Genomic DNA, 24152 nt, shown 5'->3' on the forward strand with positions numbered 1-24152 from the left:
ATACGACCCTTCCAGGACCCTACACGACCACAGCAAGTGGCTGATTGTCGGTCTATCTTGGTGGCACAGGGAGCACAGAAGCCGGTCTGGTGGAACTTGTGCGTTCTTGTGTTGGTGGTAGTGTTCCCAGCGCGCTACGATGTCTTCCGTAAGGGCGTAACCCGTGCGGGCCTTTGTTAGAAGAACTTGTGCAGCTCGTGGGATGTTGCGGGGTATCGGGTGCTGTAGCTCGGGAATCGTTGCTCTGAGGTCTTTCTTGCTTTCTTGTCGAAGTGTCTTCCTGCGTTCCTCAGGGGAAGGGTTATGTGAAAGAGAAGGCGCTGCAGACTCCGAGGGGTGGTTGAGAATTGTCTCCCTCGCGAGCCTATGGGACTCCTCATTCCCGGGGTTACCTGTGTGGCCAGGTATCCACTGCACTTGTATGTCGATGTTATGGTCACGCTGGAAGGTTCCACAGAGTTCTTTTATACGATGAGGTGTAGTGTGTCGTCGTGGCGGGGTGCGTAACGCTTTGATGGCTTCGAGGCTATCCGTGAAGATTATAACTCGAGTTGTATTTTCAGCTATAACGTCTGGGATCATCTGGGCACCTAGGAGGATGGCTTGCAGTTCGAGTTCAGTAGTGGAAATGAGATCATTAATTGAGAAACACTTCGTGCTCGTTCGGCTTAGGTCGGTTGCAGCAAGTGCTATGAGGAGGCGAGTTTCGTCCATGGACCCATCTGTGTAAATAGTAGCTCCTGTTGATTGCACATTGCACGTGACAGTCGCTTGTGTCTTTCGTTGATGGGTGTGGCTAGTCTTGTGGGTCTTTGTTGGTAACGGCTTCGAGTGGGTAACCAGTACATCTTCCCATGGAGGTATAGTTGGTTCGAACGCTGTAGCTTTGAAGGAGCGGTCGTCGAGTTCCAACAGACGTTGACCTTGGGGTGTGAGTAGGCGCCTGTCGTGATCCGTTTGTGTCCGGTGAGTTACAATTTTATGGAGTGGAGGAAGCTGGCTGTACCGGTATAGCTCTTCTATTTTAGTATGGTGGGGTAGCCCGGTGATTACCCTCAGGGCCTGCAGGTACAAACTTTCCAATTTGCTCATCTGCACTTGAGTAAGGCGGTAGTGAATGGCTCCGTAACATGCCTTCGATATCAGAACTGCTTGCACTAGTGTACGTGCAACGTCGTTTGTGGCGCCCCCAAACTTGTTAGAGATGCGCTTGATCAAGTGTAGTAGTTTTTTCCACGTTGGTGTCAATTGGTCGAGCCATGTTTTGCCTCCACCTTGCGTCCGAGCACGACACAAGCCCCCTGGCGTCACATCTCTGCAGGATTGGCTTTATCCAAGGAATAACGCCAACGATGTGCTACTTGGACTGTGGGCCTTCGTGAAGGAAGCTTACCTTGTCAACAGAACTTAAGCTTTATCGACCCTGAACCCCTTCCCCTATTTCCCCCAACAGGCCAGAGTGCCATCCCTTCTATAATAAATTTATTCATTCATTCAATATACGACCCCATGACCTTCATATTTTCGTATAAATCCTCCTCAATTGCTCCTAAAGGGAGTCTTGTCAGCACTGTATGTGAGTAAAGCAGTGAAGCCATCTTTAAAGGTGCTTCAAACGTTCCATAGGGATAAATGCGTGCTTTGGAGGTATTTAATGAAGGGAATTAGGGCCTTTGTACTTTAACATAAAACTCATTACATTTCCCCTGAAAAAAAATAAGTCTTCTGAGCCATGCATTTGTGCATAGTAGTGAAGCCAACTTGGAACGTGCATTGTGTATTTATCCGACAATTTTCATTTCAAAAATTTCGGCGATTTTTTTCTACCTTGTCTGCAAGCTCCCCTCAGTAAAGTCACGGTGTTTGCTAACTTACAGAAGCAGACAGCGCAGTGGTTTGCTGACACGTCTTGTATTAATTATACGACGTCGCGCAGACATCCCGATCCTGCCTACGGTGACAGCACGCATCACCTTTCAAGACTTTGAGTTCCGGGACAACATCGACGAGGCGCTGTTCGAGATCCCGGCCAACTATGTGGAGGACCGCAACCGCTTCCCCGACTTATGATGCCTGGACGACCTGCTGCTGGTCACCCTCGGGGAGGGCCACCGTGTCGTCCTAACCACCCGCCGGTCTCGCCGCTTCCTCCCTGCCTCTCGCGGCGGCCACCGGGCACCCGTCTGCGTCGAAGTGGTCACCCTGGACATTCCCCTCACGCTAGGACACGGCAGCACCTTCTCCTCGACGCTGTCTGTTGTCTTCGACGTGTGACGATTTCTTTCCTCCTCTGGAGGGATGGATGGAGGGAGGGACGTCTGCCTATTCCCCTCGTCAACCCCAACGTGCGTGAAGCCGCCACTCCCTTCCCGCATGTCGGAGCGCTCGTACCGTGTTTTTTTTTTTTTTTTTTTACCCCCGTCTCGCCCGTCTTCGGATCACCAGTCTCCGTCGCCTCGTATTCCTCCGATCCACTGGCATTTTTTCTCCTCGGACAATGGTGCCGGCAGTGCTGGTAGAGCACGACGATTCATGTGGAACCATGCTGGCCGTGGAGCCACGATTACATCCTAATCCTCGTTCGTCTTTTTTTTTTTTTTGAGTTTTTATGCATGGCCACATTTTCGCACCACGCGGGTAGTTGCTTCCCGTCGCCGCTCTCGTCTTCTGGGATGAATGTAGCCTTTTGCCGCTTGCACCATGTATTCGCCGTGCACTTCCGTGCCCTGTGACAGGTTGCATGGACTTAATTGCCAGCTCGGCCTTTTCGCTGCACCATAACGCTGCTCAGTTGACCGCGGTGCCGTTGAGTGCTGTGCGCGTTTAGCCTTTTTGAGTTCTGAGGCTCGTGGGGCTTGTACACGATGCTATTTGATATAGGCGCGTCACTTCTCACTGCAACTGACCTTGCGTCTTGATGGACCAATGGAGGCAGTATTTTACGACTTGCGAACATTCGAAGCTGGCGCAGTGATCTTTGAGTGGGTTGTGGGCTGATTTCCGATGTCTTATATCAAGGAGCTTTCATTAGCTCAGATTCTGTGTGCAGTTAGATTGCGTCTGAACCGGATACCTGGAACTACAGTGCCAACATTGTAAAAGTATTGGGATGAGTCGTATCAGGCGGGCAAATTATTTTCGCTACAACAAACGTCTCACGAAAAATTACAGGGCACAGGCAACAGCGACACTCAGCAGGGCGGGGCGTTTACCGTAGGTGCTATCTTAAGCGAATAAGTTTATTCGGAGGAGAAATATTGTGCCTGTAAATATGCTAGCGCGTTCCGAGTGCGGCCCTGAGTTGATTCGCACGTTCAGTAGTAAGTTCCTCGCCGGAATATTTCGGCGTTCCCTAGGGGTTGGTACTATGACGAGCCCTTTTCGTGGACACAAAAATTTGTGCGAGGTTTGCCTTAGATTCTTTCACACTTCCCTTTGTAACCTGTGTATGTATAGACCTGAATTGCTTGGAGTAGTGCACTGATGCCATTAGATGTACTTGTTTTAATGTGGCTTGCAGGGAAGCTGGCGAGCTGTAAATATCTCCTGGATCGACTGGCCGTGTCCACGAAATGAAACTAGCCTCTGCCCATCTCTCGATTTAAGCTTATTGTATGGTACTGGTTTTGCCACGATATTGACGGTTAAGACGGACGCACTGGTCCTTTAGCTATTTTTGTTAGCTAGGCTGTGTGCTTTAAATTTGTTTCATATAATTAGTATAATGTAATTTGTTGCAAACGTGTTCATTCAAATTATTTATTTTTTCAGGAATAGGATTAAAATCGAGTGTGCTATGAAGTTTTTATAACGTAACATGTCAATGCTGGCTTCGGGTGTTTGAAAAAAAGGGGAGAGGGCAGCTAAATCGCAGTTTTAATCTTAACTGTGTTAGTTTGGGAGGTGTAATTTTACGCAATGCGTTGGATTATTGGCGTGTTCCCACCGCCTTGTTCTGGGTGGCATACTTCTTTGCTATCGGGAGAACGTTGTCACATTCTATAGCCTATTATCTAAGGACATATAAATCTTTATGGAACGTTTTGAGAGGAACAGTTGTCGTAACTCCTCGAAGAGTTCTTCGTACCCGTATATGTGTGTGGAATATTTCTGTACTCTGATTAAACAAGCTTATGGGCAACGTTTTAATTGTAATGATACATATAATGTGTACTTGGGATACTAGTGTTGCATTAAATTTAGTTGTGCACCGTTTTGTTTAGGCAAAAGGGGGTAAAGTTATGTGTCCCTCTGGCTTAGCATTATCGCTTCAGATGATTGATAAACTTTGAAAATGCAGCCAGATCTAATTGCTTCACCTGATTAATAAACTTCAAACACAGCCACAACTGTGCAAGTCGTACAGCGGGATTCCTTGAGAGATAGAACATCCACGTACACTGTTTTCTTTGCTAGTTTTTGATTGATCTTGCGCATACCATTACTTGCAAATTTATTTTACAAAAAAAATCTCAAAAATTGTAAATATGTCGCTAATGACAGGCAATTTCTGGCATCTACAGTCTTTTTCAGCTTGGCGGCTTGCGCGCAATCGGTTATGAACATTTTGTTTGAACATAAATTAGATTAAATGGACCTTTGTAAAGTGTTTAAATTTTTCTGTTTTGTTTCCGAGTTATCGCGTGAAGGAACGAAATTTGGTTCACATTTGTGATTTCGGTAGTTTAGGATCACTTTTTCTTGTTTTTAATAAAAATACATTTTTTACTTGCGCATGTAAGTGTGTTGGGTTTAGGTAGATCCTTGCTTTTTTGTAAAGTCATTTTTAGTTTTTTACATACTTTTTTTGTTTCCCACCACAGGCAATAGTTGATAAGTTTGGCTATCAATAACCTAGTTGGGCGACTTTTGTTTCAGTTGGTTATATTTGCTCTTTTTATTTATTCCCTAAAATTGTCTATTAATAATTTTTGGTCGGAAAGACTGCAGTGAATTGCCCAAAAGATGTGTACATAAATGTTTCCAGGGTACGATTGTAGTAGTTTTAGAGAGTTTAGCTAACCCTTCTGGCCATGGTGTCCTATATTTAAAACATCACCAAAAAGTCTTCTAGAAATTTGAGAACAAAACAAAAACAGCTAGTTTTCTTGGAAATAGCTTTTCAGGGATGCCTCTTTCAATAGATATCACCATTCTTCGTTTTTGGCTAAAGTTGAGTGCTAGAAAGAGGAAGGCATTGCAGTGAAGACCAAACTAAAGTCAGAGTGACACCAAAGACTGAAGTCCTAGTTTGATTGCTTGACCGTAAATCTAGAAATACTTGCACTACCAGTTTTATTTTTTGTATGTGGGCTCGGTGCTTTCTAAAAATTATGAAAACAAGCGAAAAAATTTTTTTTCAGCTGTAATTTTTTATTTTAATTGCATGATGACCTAATTAGATGTCATGTTTGTAAATCACTAATTACTCACAGCACAAGCTGGATTTTTCGTTCGTAAGCTTATAGGGTACAAATATTAAAGAAAACACACAGAAAAAATCTTTTCGATAAAGACAAAAAATTCAGGGCTAGTTTTTTTTCCTCAATTTAGTTAAATTGAGGGAAAAAACACTATCAAGCAAGAATTTCGTGGTCGCTTTCCACCTCAAAGGACCAGTGTCCCTTTTTAACCGTAACAAATGATTTCCTCATTCGCTGGCTGAATACATCCGCTGTCAAATTGCATGCATGTGCAAACTGAGCTGCGTGCAAACCACATTTTCAACCTTACTGTCAACTACACTTGAGCAACGGGAAAGGGACTAGACGATAAACACTGTGTTGCGCACAATGCCCGGTGCCATATGGGCTCCACTTTAAGTCAACATGCTCTCCGTTTCAGACAAATATATTAAAGATATGGCTTTAAAGGGCCCAATAGAGCTTATTAGCTCCTCGTCTCCATTGCAGTTTGGATTTTGTTGATAGGCTATTCTCTCGAAAGCTCTCTCTTTTTGGTCATTGTCCTTCAAAATACGGTGCGTGAAGTAATAATTAATGGTGAGTGCGTAATAACTGCAGCAAGTGCAGCTCATGGCCTTTCCAACACACTGTCCCCGTATAATCAGACTACTGCCGACTCGTAAAGCACATGCTTTCTTCTTTTCTTTTTTTTCTCTCTCCCTCTTTTTTTTTTTTTTTGGTACAAGATGGGCGCACAAGTTTTAAGGTTTTGCCCCGGGAACATCAAATCTTACGCCTGTTGTAACTACCAAGTGTGGCAGGGCTGTACACATTTTTGAGTGGGGCGGGTTTGACGCCCAAAGCCAACTGTTTGCTTCCTTGCTTTTTTGCATGCTTGTTCGCTCGCCTCGGTTAAGTACACCGTGTACCCTTTTAGAGATGCCTCGCACTGCATGTCACGCTCGGAGAACAAAGCACAGTATGTGGTGTAGCAATACCACCCCACTTAGGCCGTCACAACTTAAGCGGGCGCAGTGGTTGTTTAGCTTTCCTCTGTTCTGATGCGGATGGAGGCACTGTGCAAGCTGCTACAGCATTGAGCGATGATTCAGGGTTGGCTCTCTGCTTTGTCTCTCGATAGGGCTGTTCATTATCGTGGCTGTCGAATCTTTGATACGCATGCATCCAGTGGGGATGAACCTACAGAACAGGATGGCGGCCTGTGGTAGGGGCGGGAAAAAAGGGAACAGTCTTTTGGGAAATTTGCTCTTCCCCGCGCATATATCAGTTCACCATTGGGCTTGGATGGCACTAGCTACACGTTTATGGCTGGGCGCGCTTATTTCGTTACGTTCGAAAACTGTTTCGGGGCCCCTTTAAACGCCATTGCCCTGTGGTGTACATGTGAACCTGCTCCGGAGGGCATTTCTAAGTTTCGTATTTATTTGCACAGTGGCTGGAAAGACCTGTAGGCATTCTTACTGCTTTCTTGCAAGATTAAAGTGGGGATATTTTTGCGTTGAAGGGAAGTTAATACCTTACACGGTTCGTAGTTATTGAAGTACTCAGAAAACCACTTTCGTTTCTAAACAGCTGTTCACAGGGTGTTGTCGCTTTCTTCTTTTTTTTTTTTTTTTTGTGAGTGGCTCAGTATATGTGGCGAAGAAACAGTTTCTTGTACACAATATATTCAAGGCCATGCTTTTAAAAAAGCCTGGCTTTCCCACTTTAAGTACTCCCTCCCTCCGAACGCATTTATGGAGTAACTCATGAAAAATCCCGGTTTTCCGACTGTACTGCCATAGACTAGAAACTGGGATAGTCTCTAAAACACACATTTTTTGTTGTCTTGTGATTTAAACATTGTCGTTAATACTGCTTAGCTTTTTAGGCGAAACCTTGTTAACCTGTGTCCAGGTCCCCAGAGGCGTTGCTTCTCTTACATTAAGATCTTTGTGTGTAACATGATGTTCTGCTTAAGGTATTGCGCCTTAAGACTGGCATGATGCTGTCTTCAAGCTCTCGTTTGCCTTCGTAGAAGCCACATAATCTTCAGCATCGTCTGTACATATTGCTTTTTGAATGAAACGTTGTACACGGGTTTGCTTTACTAGTTGTGTGTACATTACTCTATTTACTCTAATTGTATTACCTGGCCTTGCTTTGTGGCTAGATCTCTGCTAATGATGTTGTTTGCATCAATCTAAAATTATTTCTGACTTCCTGGTTAACATGTCTTATGAACAATCAACGTTTACATGCATTGTTTGGAGAGCACCATCTGTGTGCATTCTGGGAGCTCCGAATTCGTTTCACTTAACTTTCTCTCGCGTGGTGATTTTAATTGGAGTTTCGTTAAAACCTAATAAATTGACTTGCATTGTTTGACAGTTAGCTAAACTTGGACATTTCAAACGGTCTAACAACATCGTTGCCGACTTTTGGATATATGCTGCATGTGTTTTGTATTTCTAGTATAAGTATATTCTTCCGTGAAACTTCACTACCTAGCTGTTTAGGCAGTATGTTTTGTTTGTCTCGCGGGGCTACTCATTAAGCCTACGGGATTCCTTACTGTCTAGTCCTTGGTGAGCGTTACGTCATATTTATTGCAGGTGTTGACTACAGAGGCGCGGCAATGTGTATTCCATGGAGCGCGTAGAACCCGATAACCGGTTAACGTGGCGGTACAGGCGACCGTTGCTTTTCGAAGCCTGCCGTGTTTTCCATAACAGCACGGTAGATTGCTTTCGTAGACGTCCTTACGTTTGTGTCCTTTTACACCAGTCTACCGCCGTTGAGGACGCTCGAGTGGTGAGCGAGTCAGACAAGGTACATCTCTAACACCATTCCTTTCTCTTGTTACTCAAGGAACTTAACCTCGACCAAAGACACATTCACGCTGATTTTTGTGGCGCACTGAGTGAATGGACGGTGTTAACTAGTAGCCTCGAGACGAACACAGCTGTTGGGCAACAGTGTACACACATGGTATTGTTTATAAGTGGCCAAAAACTGAAGTTTCCATGTGACGTGAGGAGGTAATTAGGGATAGTTGTATACAAGTGAAGATTTACAAATCGTCTTAACATTTGATGACCCTCCAAGTTGCACTTTTGTGTGGTCAGTTTTAGGCCCAGTGATGTAGCGTGTATTGTAAACCGGGAGAGGGGTACAGTGGGTGCATGTTTTGTGAGAGTCGGGTTCGCACTGGTGTAAAAGGGGTGTGTTGTAGGTGTACATTTTGCACCCTGTCAGGACGATTTTGAGGCAAAGGTGATGCTGTGTCGTATGGTTTTTGAGCGCAATGATTGGTTAGTCGCTGTTAGGTAGCACAGGTTGTTGCACATGATTCTAGTAATGGATGTAAACTGATGGGAAGGTGAAACTCAGATTTGAGTTACTTGAGCACCATTGTACATTCTGAATCTGTCAGACGGGACTACGGTAGCTTGTAAGTTAATGCTTTGTCCTGTGTGGGATAACGACAGTAAAAGGGGGGGGCTCACATGCACAGTACAAAAGTCTGGGACAACACACACATTTTAGCCGGCAATGTCATGTCGCCAACCTTATTTTCAATAGATAACAAAAAGCAGGTATAACAACTCATCCAGCGGAAGAAAGGACAATGTAATGCAGCCGTCTCAAGCCATTGTGTTTTTTTATGATGTAGAATGCATGCTCACGGCTACAATATCTTATGGGTTGTACATTGTTGGGTTTCCAGCACTGTGACCATTTGGGATAGTGTCGGAAGGCCACACACTTTGCGAGACCTGTGCGATGTTTTGTGGATGCTTGTTTCTTCATTATGTGCTGAACACCACAAATGTGGCAAAAGTTTGAACAATTCACAGATTGTTTCGAGTTTAGGGGTAACCAGTGTGCTGCGATGTGCAGGCTGTGTGTGCTTGTGTAAGACAAGTCATGTTTTGTTCATGTCACTAAAGTGTCATCTTGCTGACACAACAGCATCAGTTGGGACTGTTGTCAGAAAGGAACTGCTGTGAAAAGTTAGTGGCCGTCAGTGCACAAAAGCTCCGATGAAGTACACTGCGGTGCTGAAAAGCCCGTCCCTTCCCCATTGATGGTATGTGGGCCTGCCACCTTCCACATTTTCCAAGGTACACTGAAATGAAAGAACTGTCCATGCAGTTCTGGGCATTTGTCTTGCTGGATAAAAGGAGTAGTTAAGCTTGCACAGAGCTACTTCATACGGCAAACTTTTTGTTATCTCTCTCTCTGTATTTTTTGCTGCTCTGATGTGGTTTGCATGCTGCTTTGTGCGTTTACGCCGTATTACGTGCTGCTCTGTGGCGACGTCCGCTTTGGAGGCGGATCTTACAGAGGAAACAATTCAGCCCACTGTTGTCCCTAGAAGAATGCGCACCCACCCACACACACACAAGCACCCAATTTTTCCCTAGCCTAGCCAAGAGCGGCGAGCAACAAAAAAGCCAGTGGTGTACGTAGTAGGCCTAACTCCGCTGGGTATATTCTTTTGGAAACGTGTTGTTTGTACATGTCAACTATTGTTGTACAAAGGTGTAATATATTCCAGAGACCATATGCAAATACCTTCCGCCAAGCATCAAAGAACAGATCGAGGCGTGTAAAGACAGAACGGCGTTATTTTAAGGCGAGTCGGGTGGAAAAGCAAACTCAAGCAGACATTTCAAAGTCAAAAAGAAACCCTTTTACCCGTAAGCTGTGTAAGCAGGTAGTGGTGTGTTTATCCCCAACTCTGGTGCACAGTTTCGCTCGATAGGGGAGGCGTGATGCCGGCAAGATTACTTTAATTCCAAGAACTCAGTAGTGCAATTTTGTTTTCAAATAGCTGGATTTGGAGATTTTGTGTGGTAAACCATGACATTTTGTGTTAAGGGAATTTTTTACACGCATTTATTTACCAAAATGGTGTATAAATAGGTTACACTGGAGTGAAAAAATTAAGGCATCTGCTTTTGAATCGTAAGAAATACTTAAACATTGCTTTGCCAAACGAGATGGTTTTACTGCTTGAAAGCTCTTGCCTTCAAAAACTTGTTATTCTTGTTATTCTCGCAACGCCTTCTCTGGTACCGTTTTAATCTCTATGCTGGAACACGCTTTCCCCTTGTCAAGCAGAAACTTCCTGCACGTTTCCCCCAACTCGGATCAAGCAGTGGAGTATAGTACATAGCTCGACTATTTTGACTATTTTTTGATGATGCGAAGGTAGATGTTTATTTTAATATTATCCGAACGTAGACAGACAGGACCCCTCTCGCCCTGTAAAGCATTCACCCCCGGCGCAAAAGTGGACCCCTTCGGTCGGCAACTTTATTAGCGTTTCGAATCGTCCGAACCCACCATCGCTCGCAGAGAAACATTTCATCATCGAGTTGTGGAAAATGCATTTCATCTGGTTTGCTTGTTGGATGAACGTTGACGTGTAGCACAAATACCGTGCTGTAAATTGCGACGGTTCGAACAGAGCAGGCGATGGAGAGTGTGTTGAGTTTTTGAATTGTGTATGATTAAGCCTGGATTGAATATAAAAAGTTTGGTCAATGCAATAATGATAATAAAACCTGTCCTTTGGACTCTCCGTGTCTTGTGATTAATTAGATAGACAGTTATGATGCTAGATTAGCTACCGTGGCTGCTTGGAGTTATGAAGGCTTGTGAGTATATCCATTTTTTGGGCATACAGGTTTTTGATCTAAGCAGAACTGCTGGCGTACCTTCATCGTTATGTAAAGCACTTCTGTCTTAAGTCAATCTAATCTCCTGTAACGAAACCTCCAGGTCTTTTTTTCTATGGTATTGTGCCATCAGGTCTAAGAGATCCCAAAAACTTGTCCTAAGCCAGTAAGAAAATATCAGGGCCTTGTGTGACGAAGCATCCTCTCAGTAGTAGTGGGGGAGTAAAGCGCAGTTGAGTCGAAAAAAATAACACAAAATTCCTTTGGTTCTGAAGTTTTCTAACGGGATTTGAAGGTGACATCTAGTGATTATCAAAGACTTATCCACTGCTGGATCAGGGATGTGCCGTCTTTACTTTCGTTTTAACAACGGAGCTGTTTAAGTTTATGCTTGGTCCGGTGGCGTTAGCAAAAATAAATACCAAGAAAAACTGCCGCCTGTAAAGGGTGCACCACCACAGATAGGGTATTATAACAGTGAAGCCGGCTTCCGCACTGCTCGAAGGGGCTTATGCGTAAGTGCAACCCCTAACTATTCTATTTTAAAGGTGATAGTGTTTCTTGGGCTTCTAAAATGGAAAAAAATATGGTCACAGCTTGCACTAGTGCAAGGCTGGAGCAACAGCGAAGCAAAGGGTCGACCTAGCTTCTTCCCCCCTGGGTCCGTGGCAGTGTCCGGAACGTCCTTGTCAAATCCGGCTAAATTTGACCTCGCCCCTCAACACTTAGCCTAGCCTGGCAAGAACATCACAAAAACTAACAAAACTTGGCAAAGCCTAGCGAAACCAGAAGAAACTAGGTCGACCCGCTGCTCCACTGTTCCTCCAGCCTTCACCACTAGTGCAAGCTGCGCCAATCTTTTTAACAGCGAAGCTGTTTAGCAAGTCATAATTTTTAGTGTCCGCAGTTAAAAATACCAAGAAATTGCCGAGTGCGCGCACGTGAGCACGGGCCGCGCGGCGGCCGCCCGGCAGTTAACAATACCAATAAAATGCTTAGCGCTTGTGAGTGCGTGCCTCGCGACAACCGCCCAGCACCCCCTGCGCACGTTCGTCAAGCCACGTATACCCACTTAAGGAGATTGGCCAAGATTGACAAAAAATTACGCCCACCTCCCCTCGCGGGAACCCTGGTGTAATGCGACGCTGAAGGGGGTTCCATTGTGCGTTTCCGTTGGGTCGATTACTCGAATTGCGTGAGCAATCTTCAGGTAATGCGAGAGAAAGAGAGAGAGAGCAAGCGTAGCGTGGACGACCGTCGACTGAGAGACCGGCCGGAGCGCGGCACTCCGCTTATATGCGCAGCGCGCCCGAAGGAGAGGAGACCGCGGAGAGAGAGGGCGCTGCACATGCACACAGCGCGCTTGCGCCGCGCGCAGCGCCGCCCACCGGCGGAGTGAGAGTGCGCTGCGCCACGCGCCCGCAGATGTTGGGCGAGAGTGTTCGCTATCGGAGAGAGGAGAGGGGGTGAGTGGAGGAGAGACGCAGCTGTGCGGACGCGGACGCCGACGACGACGGACGCAGGACAGGGCCGCCGGCAAGAGATGCTCCTCTCAGCGTCGCATCTAAAAAGAAAAAAAAAAAGAACTCCACTGTGCCGTAATCATGGAAACACTTGCTCGGAACAAGAAAGACACGCCATAGCGTACACCCCTTTGAGCTGACGGCCAATGCTTATAACTTCAAAAAAAGAAAGAAATGAAGAAAGAAGCTCGCACTTATAGCTACAATGATGGTGTAAAGGTCGTTCCGGCAGAGATCGAAGCAGAAGCAAATCGGCTGCAATCGTGCACTTTAGCCTTCGAGACGGTTGTGAAGGTTGTATACAGCTTCGCTACCTTCAAGCTAGGCTTACGCGTTAGTGTGAGGTTCCTTCATTTTTCCTCTTTTTTAGGCAAGCAAACTGGCCGCAATTTACAAGACAACTTCCCCACAGTCGGAACTCTCCTAATTGGCTAACCACAGTGGGAGCTCTCCTCACTGGCTAATTGTTGTTATATTCTGGCACAGTGCCAGGCTAGCGCTGCTGTGCCAGCAGCCCGTATTCATATCTCACACAAACCCAGTTTATTTTCTCTCTACAGTGGCGGCCATTTGGAAGCCCTCGTGTTGACCACGACCGGCCGGTCGCGGTGTTGACACTGGGGCTCTTCGATTTACAGTCTCGGACTCACCACGGACTCCCCGAGAAGCAGTCCGGCATTCGATTTTCCCGTGTATCCCTATAGCTTCGGGGAATCCTCGGACTCACCGCGGATTCACCGCGAACTATCCGCGGTGAGTCCGGGAGTGTAAATCGAAGAGCCCCACTGTCGACAACTATGACTACAGTTACTTTCTGTGTTTGATGAGATATGATGAGACGCATTTGATGAGGCATTTGATAATATTGTTTTTAAGGCCTTCGACTTTAAAAAAGAGAATTGAGTGGTTGAGCTTTTCTTAGGCTAGCTGTTGCTGCTCAGTCTCATGCAATCAAATGCTCTCCCCATTCAAGCCGCAAGCCTGTTCTCACTTCCACGTACTTCTCCGGTCGGGGGGAAGGGAGATGTATTGGTTGGAAGAGATTGGGCATTGAATAGGGTTGTGTAAGTTGGGGGTGTTGGTCTGGTCTGCTGCATAAAATAAGTGATTGAATAGGGTTGTTTAAGTTGGGGGTGTTGGTCTGGACTTCTGCATAAAATAAGTGTTTGTTCTATCTCCCTTACGCATTATATAAGAGCCGTAAAACAAGCGATGCCTGCCGCTAGTGTCGGCTGCAGAATATTGTCGTGTAGCCAAGGACGACGCAGGTTTCTTCAAGGAGGAAGCAAAAAACGTTTATTGAACTGTATTTATCCCTTGTGGGATGCCTCCCCAGCCAAGGAAGCCTTGGTCCTTTGCCGCACGGCGGGCCCTGTCCACCAGTCATTCCTGGTCGGCTGGCGGGTTTGGTAGGGGGGTTAGAGATGGTGATTGTCGGCACTCCTACAGCATATTGTAGAGAGTGGGTGCGGGGCAGTGTTGACAGGTCAGTGTGTATTTTGTTGAGTAGATGGCATGGAGAAGTGTTCCGTGGGGTAGGTGCAGCTGTCTGAGGGTAATGGCGCCCTCTCGTCGTCTTGTGTTGTGGTGGGGTGTAGATGCGGCGCTGCAGCCGGTAGTGGGCGAGGGCATCGGTGTATCTTCTTGGAATGTCGTCACTTAAGTTCATCGATCAGTCGGCTAATGAGTGGAAAACTGAACAAAGCGTAACTTGTGCCCCGCTAAGAACTCAAAGAATACACAAGCGGCGAAGGAGCAGTCAACAATGGGACGTGCCAGGCGAGTGTCGGCGAATCGAATGCCGCGGCGTTTGACATCTATCTTTCCGTGTGATTATTTCTGGAACCATTGAACAAAATCCCGAACACTGGCGGACATTCTAGGCTAGTGATGAAAGGGCGAAACACTGTCCCTATCAAGTGAGATAGCCTGCGCGGCATACAAAAAAAGAAAAGAAAAGAGGGAACACGCGCTTCGCTTCGAAAACGGATAAGACGACCGGGCGCAGCCAGACGGCCAGACGCTGGCGAAAAAACAGAAGGCGTGGTTTGCACCAATGTGTATCATTAACCACGTCGCGAACTGATTGATTGACTGTAGGGTTTAACGCGCCAACGCAACGCACGCGATGAGGCGCGCCATAGTGGAAGGCTCCGGATTAATTTGGGCCACCTGGGAATCTTTAACGTGCGCCGAAATTTGGAACACACGGGCGTTTTCACTTTTCGCCTCCACCAGAAAAGCGGCCACCGCAGCCGGGAATCGAACCCGTGACCTCGTGCTCAGCAGCGCAACGCCTTAGCCACTGAGCCACCGCGGCGGGGAACAGCGTCGAGAACTAGCCCCCGGCAGCTGCATCACGAGGAAAAGTGTTTGAGCCAAAAGTTAAAAAAAAAAAAAAAAAACGTCGGCTTTGAATTTTGCTTCTCACAAAATTTTCCTGTTACGTTTCTTTCGCGGTCGTGGGTGCCTACCAGCCCCCTAATCATAGAATGGCACATTAGACGGTCGGTAGCAGCGTAAATAGAGAGTTATAGCAGATCGGAAAAACGGTTCCGGTACGGTACACGGTAGCCGCTACGGGACCGTACCGGGAAGGCTCGTTTTTAGAGTTATAGCAGACCGTAACTAGAGTGTACTAGAAGTTTTAGAGTGGCCCGAGCGGCGGCCTCTCCCATTGCTCCGCCGGGTCGACTTTCGCGCAGAAAATAAACCGGTATAGCGGCGGCGCTGCTGTCCTCAACCACTGAACAGCCGCCGCTTCCCGGCCCCAGCTCCTAGCCTGCGCGCGGCAAGATTTGCGCTGCTCGCTGCGGTGTTTGGCGCCTGGGCAGCTGATTTATTGATCGATTATGAAGTTTAACGCACGGACGCTACACAGGCGATGAGGGGCGCCGTTGTGGAGGGTTAAGGATTAGTTTTGACCACTTGGGAATCTCAAGCCTGCGCCGAAATCTTGAACACACGGCCATTTCTATCTTTTGTTTTTCCATCAGAAAAGCGGCCGCCGTGGCAGGAAATCGAATACACGCCTTTAGGCAGCTAATTTAGAGAGTAAACGCCGTACGTTGTAATTCCGCTTGTGAAAATTTTAAAGTAGTACGACCCAACATCAAATTATCGACGCCTTCCACCTAACGATACTTTCACATTTCCTGATGCGTATTCTGAAAACGCTCTTGATATACAGCTCCCGTTAACTCGAAGTCGTAAAGTTGTCTGAAAATTTTAAGATATGTGGAATGTCAAAAATTTGTGGCCATGCCACTGAAATAACAGCTGGTGCTCCTAGCTTATAGCTCCACTGCAAGTAGGTGCTTTCCAAATAAAGGGAAAATAATTCGCTGGGAAAACAATTTTTAATATTGCAAAAGAAAGAACTTATATGATCCTCGCCTTTTTTGCGTTCGCATCTGCATCCTAAAAAAGCGTTCTCAAGCTGCTCAATGCATCACATCGGTTGTTGGTCGCCAACGCTACTTTCTATCTTGTTATGAAGCAGACGTTGCATATTTGGTGTTTCTTCCGTTGTAGGCTCCTGGAGGCTCCTCGTCGTCCGCATGATCAGCTGCGTTGTCCACATGTAGCTATCTCAAAACGATGTAAGCGACAGACAGCATTCCGGTAACGGGGAGGTCGGTTTTGCACAGTGCGTACTTCACGTAAATTTGCCATTCACGACCGCGTTTGGCGCGTAGTAGTGGGAGCTAAGCGTTCGAACAGGGACATTATCAGCTGCCTGTGCTAACTTTGCCTTGTGTCCTCTCTGTCAAGATTTCAAGATATCCGTGGTCCTAGGAAAAAAAAACATTTCGAGAAAAATGGGGGCAATTACGTACCGCCTATGGGAGGTAATTCTGCACGGAGAGAAAAAAGTTTCGATTTGACAGATATTTCGAGATTTCAAAATCGAGGTAATCTTTCACGTTCGGTATCGGGAAAGTTTTCCCCTTCACCGGCGGTATTGGTTGCGGCCAGCACAGTGAGACCTTGACTGCAAACTTGGTTGGGTTCTACGTCGTGACACGGATGCATTTCTATATAAAAAGTCTAAACAAGTCCTGTGATTACATGCGAAGTTCTGATAATGCGCTTGCCCCAAAATGTGAGCAAAGTATTTTTGTCTCAGGTAAATCTCTATCCTAGCGTTCTTGTACTTTTCTTTGTTGAATAGATTTTGTGTATGATTATTTGCGTTACATTTCATTTTCGTTGCCATCAAAAATGCAATAGAAATGTGTATTTAGTACCAGTTCCGTTTATTTGAACTTTGAACTTTCTTTTATAATAGACTGTGTATAGTTTCCGGCGTTATATTTGTTTTTTGTCGCGATGAATATATTTGTTAATGATCTTATCTATGTCTTGCTTTGGTTTTATGTGCGTGTAGTTGTTCTCTCAGTATACTTGTGAATAAAATTTCTGTTTCTTTGATTCGACTTTTCTTAGCTTAATTACGCTGTTGAACTCAAGGACGCGGCTTCGATTCCCGGCAGCGGCAGCCGCTTTTCTGATGGAGGAGAAAAGCGGAACCCCCTTTTGCTCGAGATTTCGGCGCAAGTTAAAGATCTTCAGGTGGTCGAAAAAATTAACCTGGAGCCCTCCACTACAGCGCGGCTCATCTTCTGTGCAGCATCGGCGCGTTAAACCCCACAGTCAATCAATCAATCAATCAATCAATCAATCAATCAATCAATCAATCAATCAATCAATCAATCAATCAATCAATCAATCAATCAATCAATCAATCAATCAATCAATCAATCAATCACTTAATCAATCAATCACTGAACCAGGTTAAAGGTGGTACGAAAAATAGAATGTTGGGAGAATAGTTGCAAAAAAAACAAGGTTTTGGGGACAACTGGGCTAACAGTTAAGATATCCTTAAGTTAAAACAATTTTTCGCTTGCGTGTGTCATTTTCTGCTGGGTGAGGCGACAGCATGCATTAACACCACGCTAATCCTTAATTATTACAATTGGACCACTGCTCACGGCTATAACAACAGCTCACGTAAATTGCACCACAATAAAAAAATCTTCTCAAAAGCCATCATTCCAGGCCTCATATTTTTTTTTCATTTTTTTGTGTGGACGAATTATGTCCATCCAGCAGCATAACAAGGACAAGATCATAAAGCAATAATGAACTCGTTCATATTAGGCCGTTTCAGGCAAAGAAGTTTTATTGGGGAATTTGTAATAGCGAAAATGTCGATGCAATTAATTAATTTACAATCCGCTACGAATACTGTACCAAAGGATCGATAAAACCGGAATTTTTTTGTTGTTGTCGATCGGAAAGGGCAAAATTAACGGAAAATACGCCGCAGCCTTTATTTCTCGTTTAAACAGTCGGACGTCCCTCGGAACAAGCTTCAAGCGCTCTGCGCGTACAGCAGCAGCGTTTCCTGGCCGCCAACAATACGGCCGGGCGCGCGGCCGTGCGCGCGGCCAGCCGCCACTTTCAGCTGTCGTTGACTACAGCGCCGCCGCTATTTTCTGCGCGAAAGGAGCACCGCTCCGGGCCGCCGGTCGGGCCACTCTAGAACTTCTAGTACACTCTACCGTAACTACCGGCCATGTTACCGTGACTGGGAGCGACTTGTGTTGTACGTCGTTTGGCAATTTTTTGTGAGTCTGTGGCGCTTCCTGTGCTGAAATATTAGTTTTCAGTTCTCAAAAGCATTATATATATATAAAAAAAAAACATCCAACGCCCTTACGGAGATTCGAACTGCGACTGCGTGAACATGGAGCGGCATTTTAACTCGACGCCATTTCAATAGATGGCGCCAGTAGGTCAAGCTCAGTACATACGGCTGGCTGTTTCTAGTAGTTTTTCGTTGTATTTGAGAGTCCCTCGCACTGATACCGCCTGTTCCTCACTCGCCGATTTGTAGACGGGCCCCATGTTGCTGTTAATACTAGTTAAGTAGCCGTATCGCCTTTATTTAACCTAAAAGAAGCTATCGGACATGCGTCGTTCGACGACACAAGCCACGGCAGTTGGGCCGGGACCGTGTTTCGCTTGCTGCTTGAGCTGTCAGAATCACGTGGATTTCACTTGTTGCAACCTCATTTTTCTTAAACGATCTCATATTTACAATCCATTCGACTAGGCGTGAGCCAATCGTACGTATCCTAAACTCTTCCAAAGCGGCCGCCCGCTTCCGAACGACGGACACGGTATGTCTCGGTACCGCGCGGCCAAGTCGCTCCGGTATACGGTAGGGTTCTGCGCATGCGCGGCGGCGCCCAGACGGTAGACGTTACCGTACCGGAACCGTTTTTCCGATCTGCTATAACTCTCTAATAATTCTTTGCAGCCTCGTTTATTTGTGTCAGTTTCGGTTTCAACAAAACGAACACCGAGGCAGCCGCGATGACAGGACGGCGCTCGTGACCTTGGAGGAGCTCGTGACATCCCCGTTTTTATCTCACCACTGCCCGTTTGGACGTACGCGCGAGCGCGAGCGCGTCTACACCACACGCGTCCGCGCAGCATGACGTTAGCCCCGAAAGCGTGACGTGATACATACGCGGGAGCATCGCGCGCCAACCGCACCACAGCCCGTTGGCCACGTCATGGGGGTTCTGACACCGGCAGTTTGAGGTCAGGAGAAGCATATGGCGTCATTCTTGCTGATTGGGAAAAGGTATCCCTTCTGAGCTTTCTCGTGCGCGCGAAGATTAAAATGGATTTAAAATATGTTATACTGAACGAATGCTATTGAAACTTTCTGGCAGATATCTTTATATACAAAGGAAGCATTTTACATATCTCAGCTTTGAAATTTCGTGTCAGTACTCCTTTAAGCTTGAGCTTTGTCCGTTGGCGTTAGCGAAAAAAATACCAAGAAAAATACTTCCCGTCCGCGAGGCGCCCGGCACGACCTTCGCGCAGTGGCTTTAGCAAAAAGAAAAAGGGTTGTCTTGATTAAGGTTACAAAGAGTCCCGATGGGAAGAAGAATGAGTATACGGCCGACTCGTTTCACCCGTTTCCGAGCAATTGCGGAATGGGGCACGAATCTTTCAAGCCACCCCTTAACAATCCACACTTGAAGACAACCACCGGACCAGCTGACGAAACTGTGGCGAAACTGTTGGACCAAAGTAGTAAAGCTTTGCTTTAAAATTCGTCCTGGTCCAGGATGACGTACGTCTGCATTGAGGTGGATGTCAAATTTTCCTTCGAACTCTATTTTGTTGCACTTGCGCTGCCACGGATGAGCGTAGGGTTTGTAGGGAGATTTGTAGGGAAGTAGAAAATGGGAAGGGATCATTATGCCTTCAGTTAATGTGTGAGCAGCCCGGAGGCAACCCTTTGGTTGCTAGCAGTCGCAGGCGTCGTCATATCCTGCGCCTTTCGGCAAAGCCGTGGTCACGGACGACTGGTGCTACGGTGCCCTTGAAGAAGAGCAGCAAAGCCATCGGCCGAAGCTAGGAAGACATGCTTGTCTTGGAAGACAAAGCCAAAGCCAAAGCTTGGAAGACATGCTGAATACACCGACTCTTGGTCAGACCACAGCCAGTATCCATCACTGGGTACTCGCCTGATATGAATACGGAGCACTGAGGGAAAGGAAAAACACGGCTACTTGAGAAGAGCTTCTCGCGTGCACGTGTTTATGAGGGGGTTTGGATAACTCTTCTTGTGACGAGAGCTAAATCAAAGAGCGCGCAACGATATCGCTGTTTCCTTGCTCGTTGTATCAGCTTGAAGTGCTTGCCTGTCCAGACAGGCCCCGCTTTGTGTTCTGAAGACCCTTGCCTTAGCACAAAACCTGCTCGGGGTCCCGGTGGGAAGTACGTTAAAAAAAACTGGCTCTAAATAACGCCTAAGCCCATTCGCATAACGAGCTCGGTCGCATCTAGAAATTTACGAGAAGATATTTAAGTGTAGACGGTCGGAGTCGCACAATTTTAGGAAATCTTTCGTTCATTTTTTTAAAAATAAATTGCGAAATAAAAAACCTATAACTCCAACGTACGTCACGACATGGTAACTCTGGAAACGCAGCAAGTTCCCACATACGCTGAACTTCGCCAATGTTTGATGCATTCAGATTACCTTTAGTTTTTTTTTTTTTTTTTCTGTACGCCCTGCTTTACCAAGCTCGTATTTTAAGGCGAAAGTTTAAAGGGACAGCCCACCGATTTTGTGGAGTGCATGCCATCTGCCTTACATAAAAGCCGGCGTTTTATGTAGCGCCGGCTTTTATGTAAGCTAGAGGTCATAACCGTAACCATAACTATAAGGAATTTCTAAATAGACTGGCGGAAATAGTTTTAATTTGGAGCGATATTTTCTAAAATCTCAACGGTGGCGAAGCATGGCAGTACCGTTCTTATGCAAACAGTTCCGTTTCGGTTTCAACGCGTGATTCAACGGCATGACGGAATAGTTTTTATCTGGGGGCAAGTTTTTGACACCTATTTTCATCTCACGCACAGGAAAAAGTTTTTTTGCAGCGTGGCTCTCTGTCAAGGTTGCCAGAATTCATTTAGACAACGTATATAATTAAGGCTAGTAGATATAAAAATTTCGCTTTGAAACGTTCTACATCGCTATCAGCAAAACCGTTTTGATTCAAAGTGTTTGAAGTGATGTTTTTTTCATTTGGGATAGAGAGCATATACTCCACAAAAAAAAATGGTTGGTTCTCCGTTTGAGTGCCCCATTCTGCGAAAAAGCACCGGTGTCATCGTTGCTGTGGTCCTGTCAAGAAAATGGCCACCGCAGTAAAGAGGAAAAAAATTCACGCATCTCCACGAAGTGAATCATGAGGAGTGGGCGAAGCACTGGGGATCGTTCTTACCGTAAATTACCCGTGGCATTGCCCACTCGCGCATGTAAATGAGTGAGAGAGAACGCGTGTGTACAGTATATACAATTCCAGTGAAATTCAATCCGATGCAATTCAATTTAATCGAATCCAATCCAATACACTTCAATCCAATCCATTCTATTCCCATCCAATCCAAACCAATGGACCTTTTTTCCAGTTGCGATCTGCGCATGCGCGGGCTGCCGGTCCGCCATTCTTGGCAGGCGCCTCGGGCAAAATAAACAAAAGCGCGTCCCTCGGTTTTAGGGAGCGGCTATAATCTGCACGTTTTCTTTTTTTCTCTCTCTCTCTCTCTTTGGACTCCTCGTGGTGGGTTCGTACGTGCATACAATAATGGCTTTAATAAAAAGGGACGAAAACACTTGAGACTGACCACACTGCCAGCACATGGCTGCCAGTGAGGGGATTACGAAAATGAAAAAAAAAAGGGGGGGGGGGGGGCGCTTCGAACACGGCAGATTAGTCACGATAACGTTCGCCTGCTACCGTGACATTCATGTGAAAGGTGCGGGTGACGGGTCAGTGCGGGAGGGGCTGCAGGACCAGGATATATTGTGCATGAGTTCTCCGAAAGCCAAACTTTCTTGGTGGTGCGCCTTATTGCCATTTTTAGTTCGACGCGTGGCGGCCGCTAGAGGGACCGGTACTGGAAAAAGGCCCATTAATGCTCCCCGCGCATGCACAACACACACGGACGCCAAGCTATCGGACAAAGCGAGGTCCTAAGGTGCTTCGCCCCTCATAAACAAAAAAGCACGTTTCATCGATGAGATTTAAAGTAGCAGCTCAGTGTTCGACCAATCTTTTTGCGCGTGCGGTATGCCGATGAGTAGTGCGGTGAAGCCAGTGCATCAGACGGGTGTCGACACGACCGAGCTCTTCGCTAGCGCCTTCGCCTCGACGCAACGACTCACCCCGCGGCCGTTACGAACCGGCCGAATCCGGCCGACGTCGCGACGACGGTTGCGGCCTTCCTTTCCTGCTCTCTCTCCGGTAGGGACAGGATGTTTTGTGTTTGTACTTTGTTCGTGACTTCGCGAGCCCCAGGACGTCGGTTGGAAGGCCTCCTTTCTCCTCTCTCTCCGTCACCAGCGCGCCGGCTATCACGATATCTCTGGAGGATGTTCTTGTGTGCGTTTATGCTTTTTAGGGACGTGCGCAAACGCTTTTCGGCGGTTGGGACCCACGTTATAAATTTCGCCCTTTCGGCGAATCAAAAGAGAACGCTTCGGGCTCTCGTAAGGAGCGGTGCTAAGTCCGAGTCTTGTTGTAAGTTCGCCTGCGGGGTACTGTTTCTGTATCATCGCTACCTTCGTATCGCCATGTATTAAACCATTAAGTTTTGCTCTCTGCTCTTCATCATCCGGAGCAGAGGCAGCTCTCCTGCACGCCGCTCGTCCGCCACCTTACCACTACATGACGGAGGGGACGGAGCTCGGTTCGAGGACGCCTTCGCCCACGTAACATTGCCCAAAACTGTTTGAAGCGTCGCTCATGTATTTTCGACTGAGCTGTTCCGTGGCGGTAGCACATCCTTGGATAGCGGCGCTGGAGTCACCAAGCCCCGCCTAGGACCTCTCCCTGAGCGCCGCCATACCAAGATGGCGTCAACCGATTTTTGGGGCATATATGCTTCCTATCACAAAACATTGTACCATCCCTTCATGAATGTAGTTCATAGAGAGAGAGAGAGAGAGAGAGAGAGAGAGAGAGAGAGAGAGAGAGAGAGAGAAACATTTATTGGGGTATTGAGCAGGAGGATGTGCTTAGGGCCTCCACCCGTGAGAGGCGTCCTTATTCCAAGATGCCTTGTAGCTGGCTGGACGTCCGGGCCCGCTCCACCAGTCGGCGCTGGCCCGAGAGCTGGGAGCTGGTCAGCTGCTCCAGCCACTGCTCATAGGTAGGGTTAGGATTTGGGGTTAGAGTACGGGTCCGTTGGCACTGCCATACCACGTGGCATAAGGTGCCAGCAACAGGGCAGAAGTTACAGGTGGCAGGGCGTTGGGTGAAGCGCGAAAGCTTTTCGATATCAAAACTGTGTCAAAAGGTCGCCAAAAACCTTCGATAAAAGGGCCTCCAATTGATCGCCAAACCTTCAAAGACCCAAATCGCAAACAAAGAACGAACACATGTGACGATTTTTCGCGCCCAAAGTAAACGTATCTACGAACGATACGTACACTAGTATACGAAAAGTACACTATTGTACTCCTTCGTGATCGATGCGTGTACTGTCCTATCTAGAACCGTTCCTTTTTCGCGATTTTCAACTAACCGTTTTGGCAAAATGCAAGCCCGGATTCACGCACGCGCCGTGTGTCCAGAGATCTTATCAGAGCTTTTCGGTCGACCAACCGGTCTATTGGGGGGAAAGCGCACTAGATATTTTACAGGATGCTATCGGTCCCACTAGGAAAGTTTTTGCTTTAAAGGGGCCATGCAGACAAAATTAAAGTTTGTTTTATTCAAAAGATTTCGTGTCTTTTTAGTGCCCCCAGCGATTATCCGGAAGTAAAAGATGCTTTATTAACTGAGAAATCAATTAATGTAAGCTAAAATTTCGATTCCCCAGCCAAATCGTGTGTTTTCCTGGTGTCTGCGGTGACATCACAACAGCAGGTCTTCAAGCTAAACCTATAAAAAAGTATGCTGCAGGCCATGTTTACTGTTAGTAAACCT

The 24152-nt window shown here is 46.6% G+C and overlaps 1 protein-coding gene across 1 annotated transcript in view; it reads left to right on the forward strand.

Annotated features, from left to right (window-relative positions):
• Positions 1-10993, forward strand: part of LOC144162756 (ankyrin repeat domain-containing protein 13C) — a 41046-nt gene extending 30053 nt beyond the window's left edge. Inside the window, exon 13 of the mRNA XM_077693402.1 lies at positions 1937-10993. Coding sequence (XP_077549528.1) covers positions 1937-2070 — 134 coding nt within the window. The 3' untranslated portion in view covers positions 2071-10993. The remainder of the gene's footprint in view (positions 1-1936) is intronic.
• The last annotated feature ends 13159 nt before the right edge of the window (positions 10994-24152 follow it).

The sequence above is a fragment of the Haemaphysalis longicornis genome, unplaced genomic scaffold (assembly GCF_048455015.1).
Source record: "Haemaphysalis longicornis isolate Haplotype H1 unplaced genomic scaffold, Haemaphysalis longicornis Haplotype H1 scaffold_12, whole genome shotgun sequence".
Lineage (NCBI taxonomy): Eukaryota > Metazoa > Arthropoda > Arachnida > Ixodida > Ixodidae > Haemaphysalis > Haemaphysalis longicornis.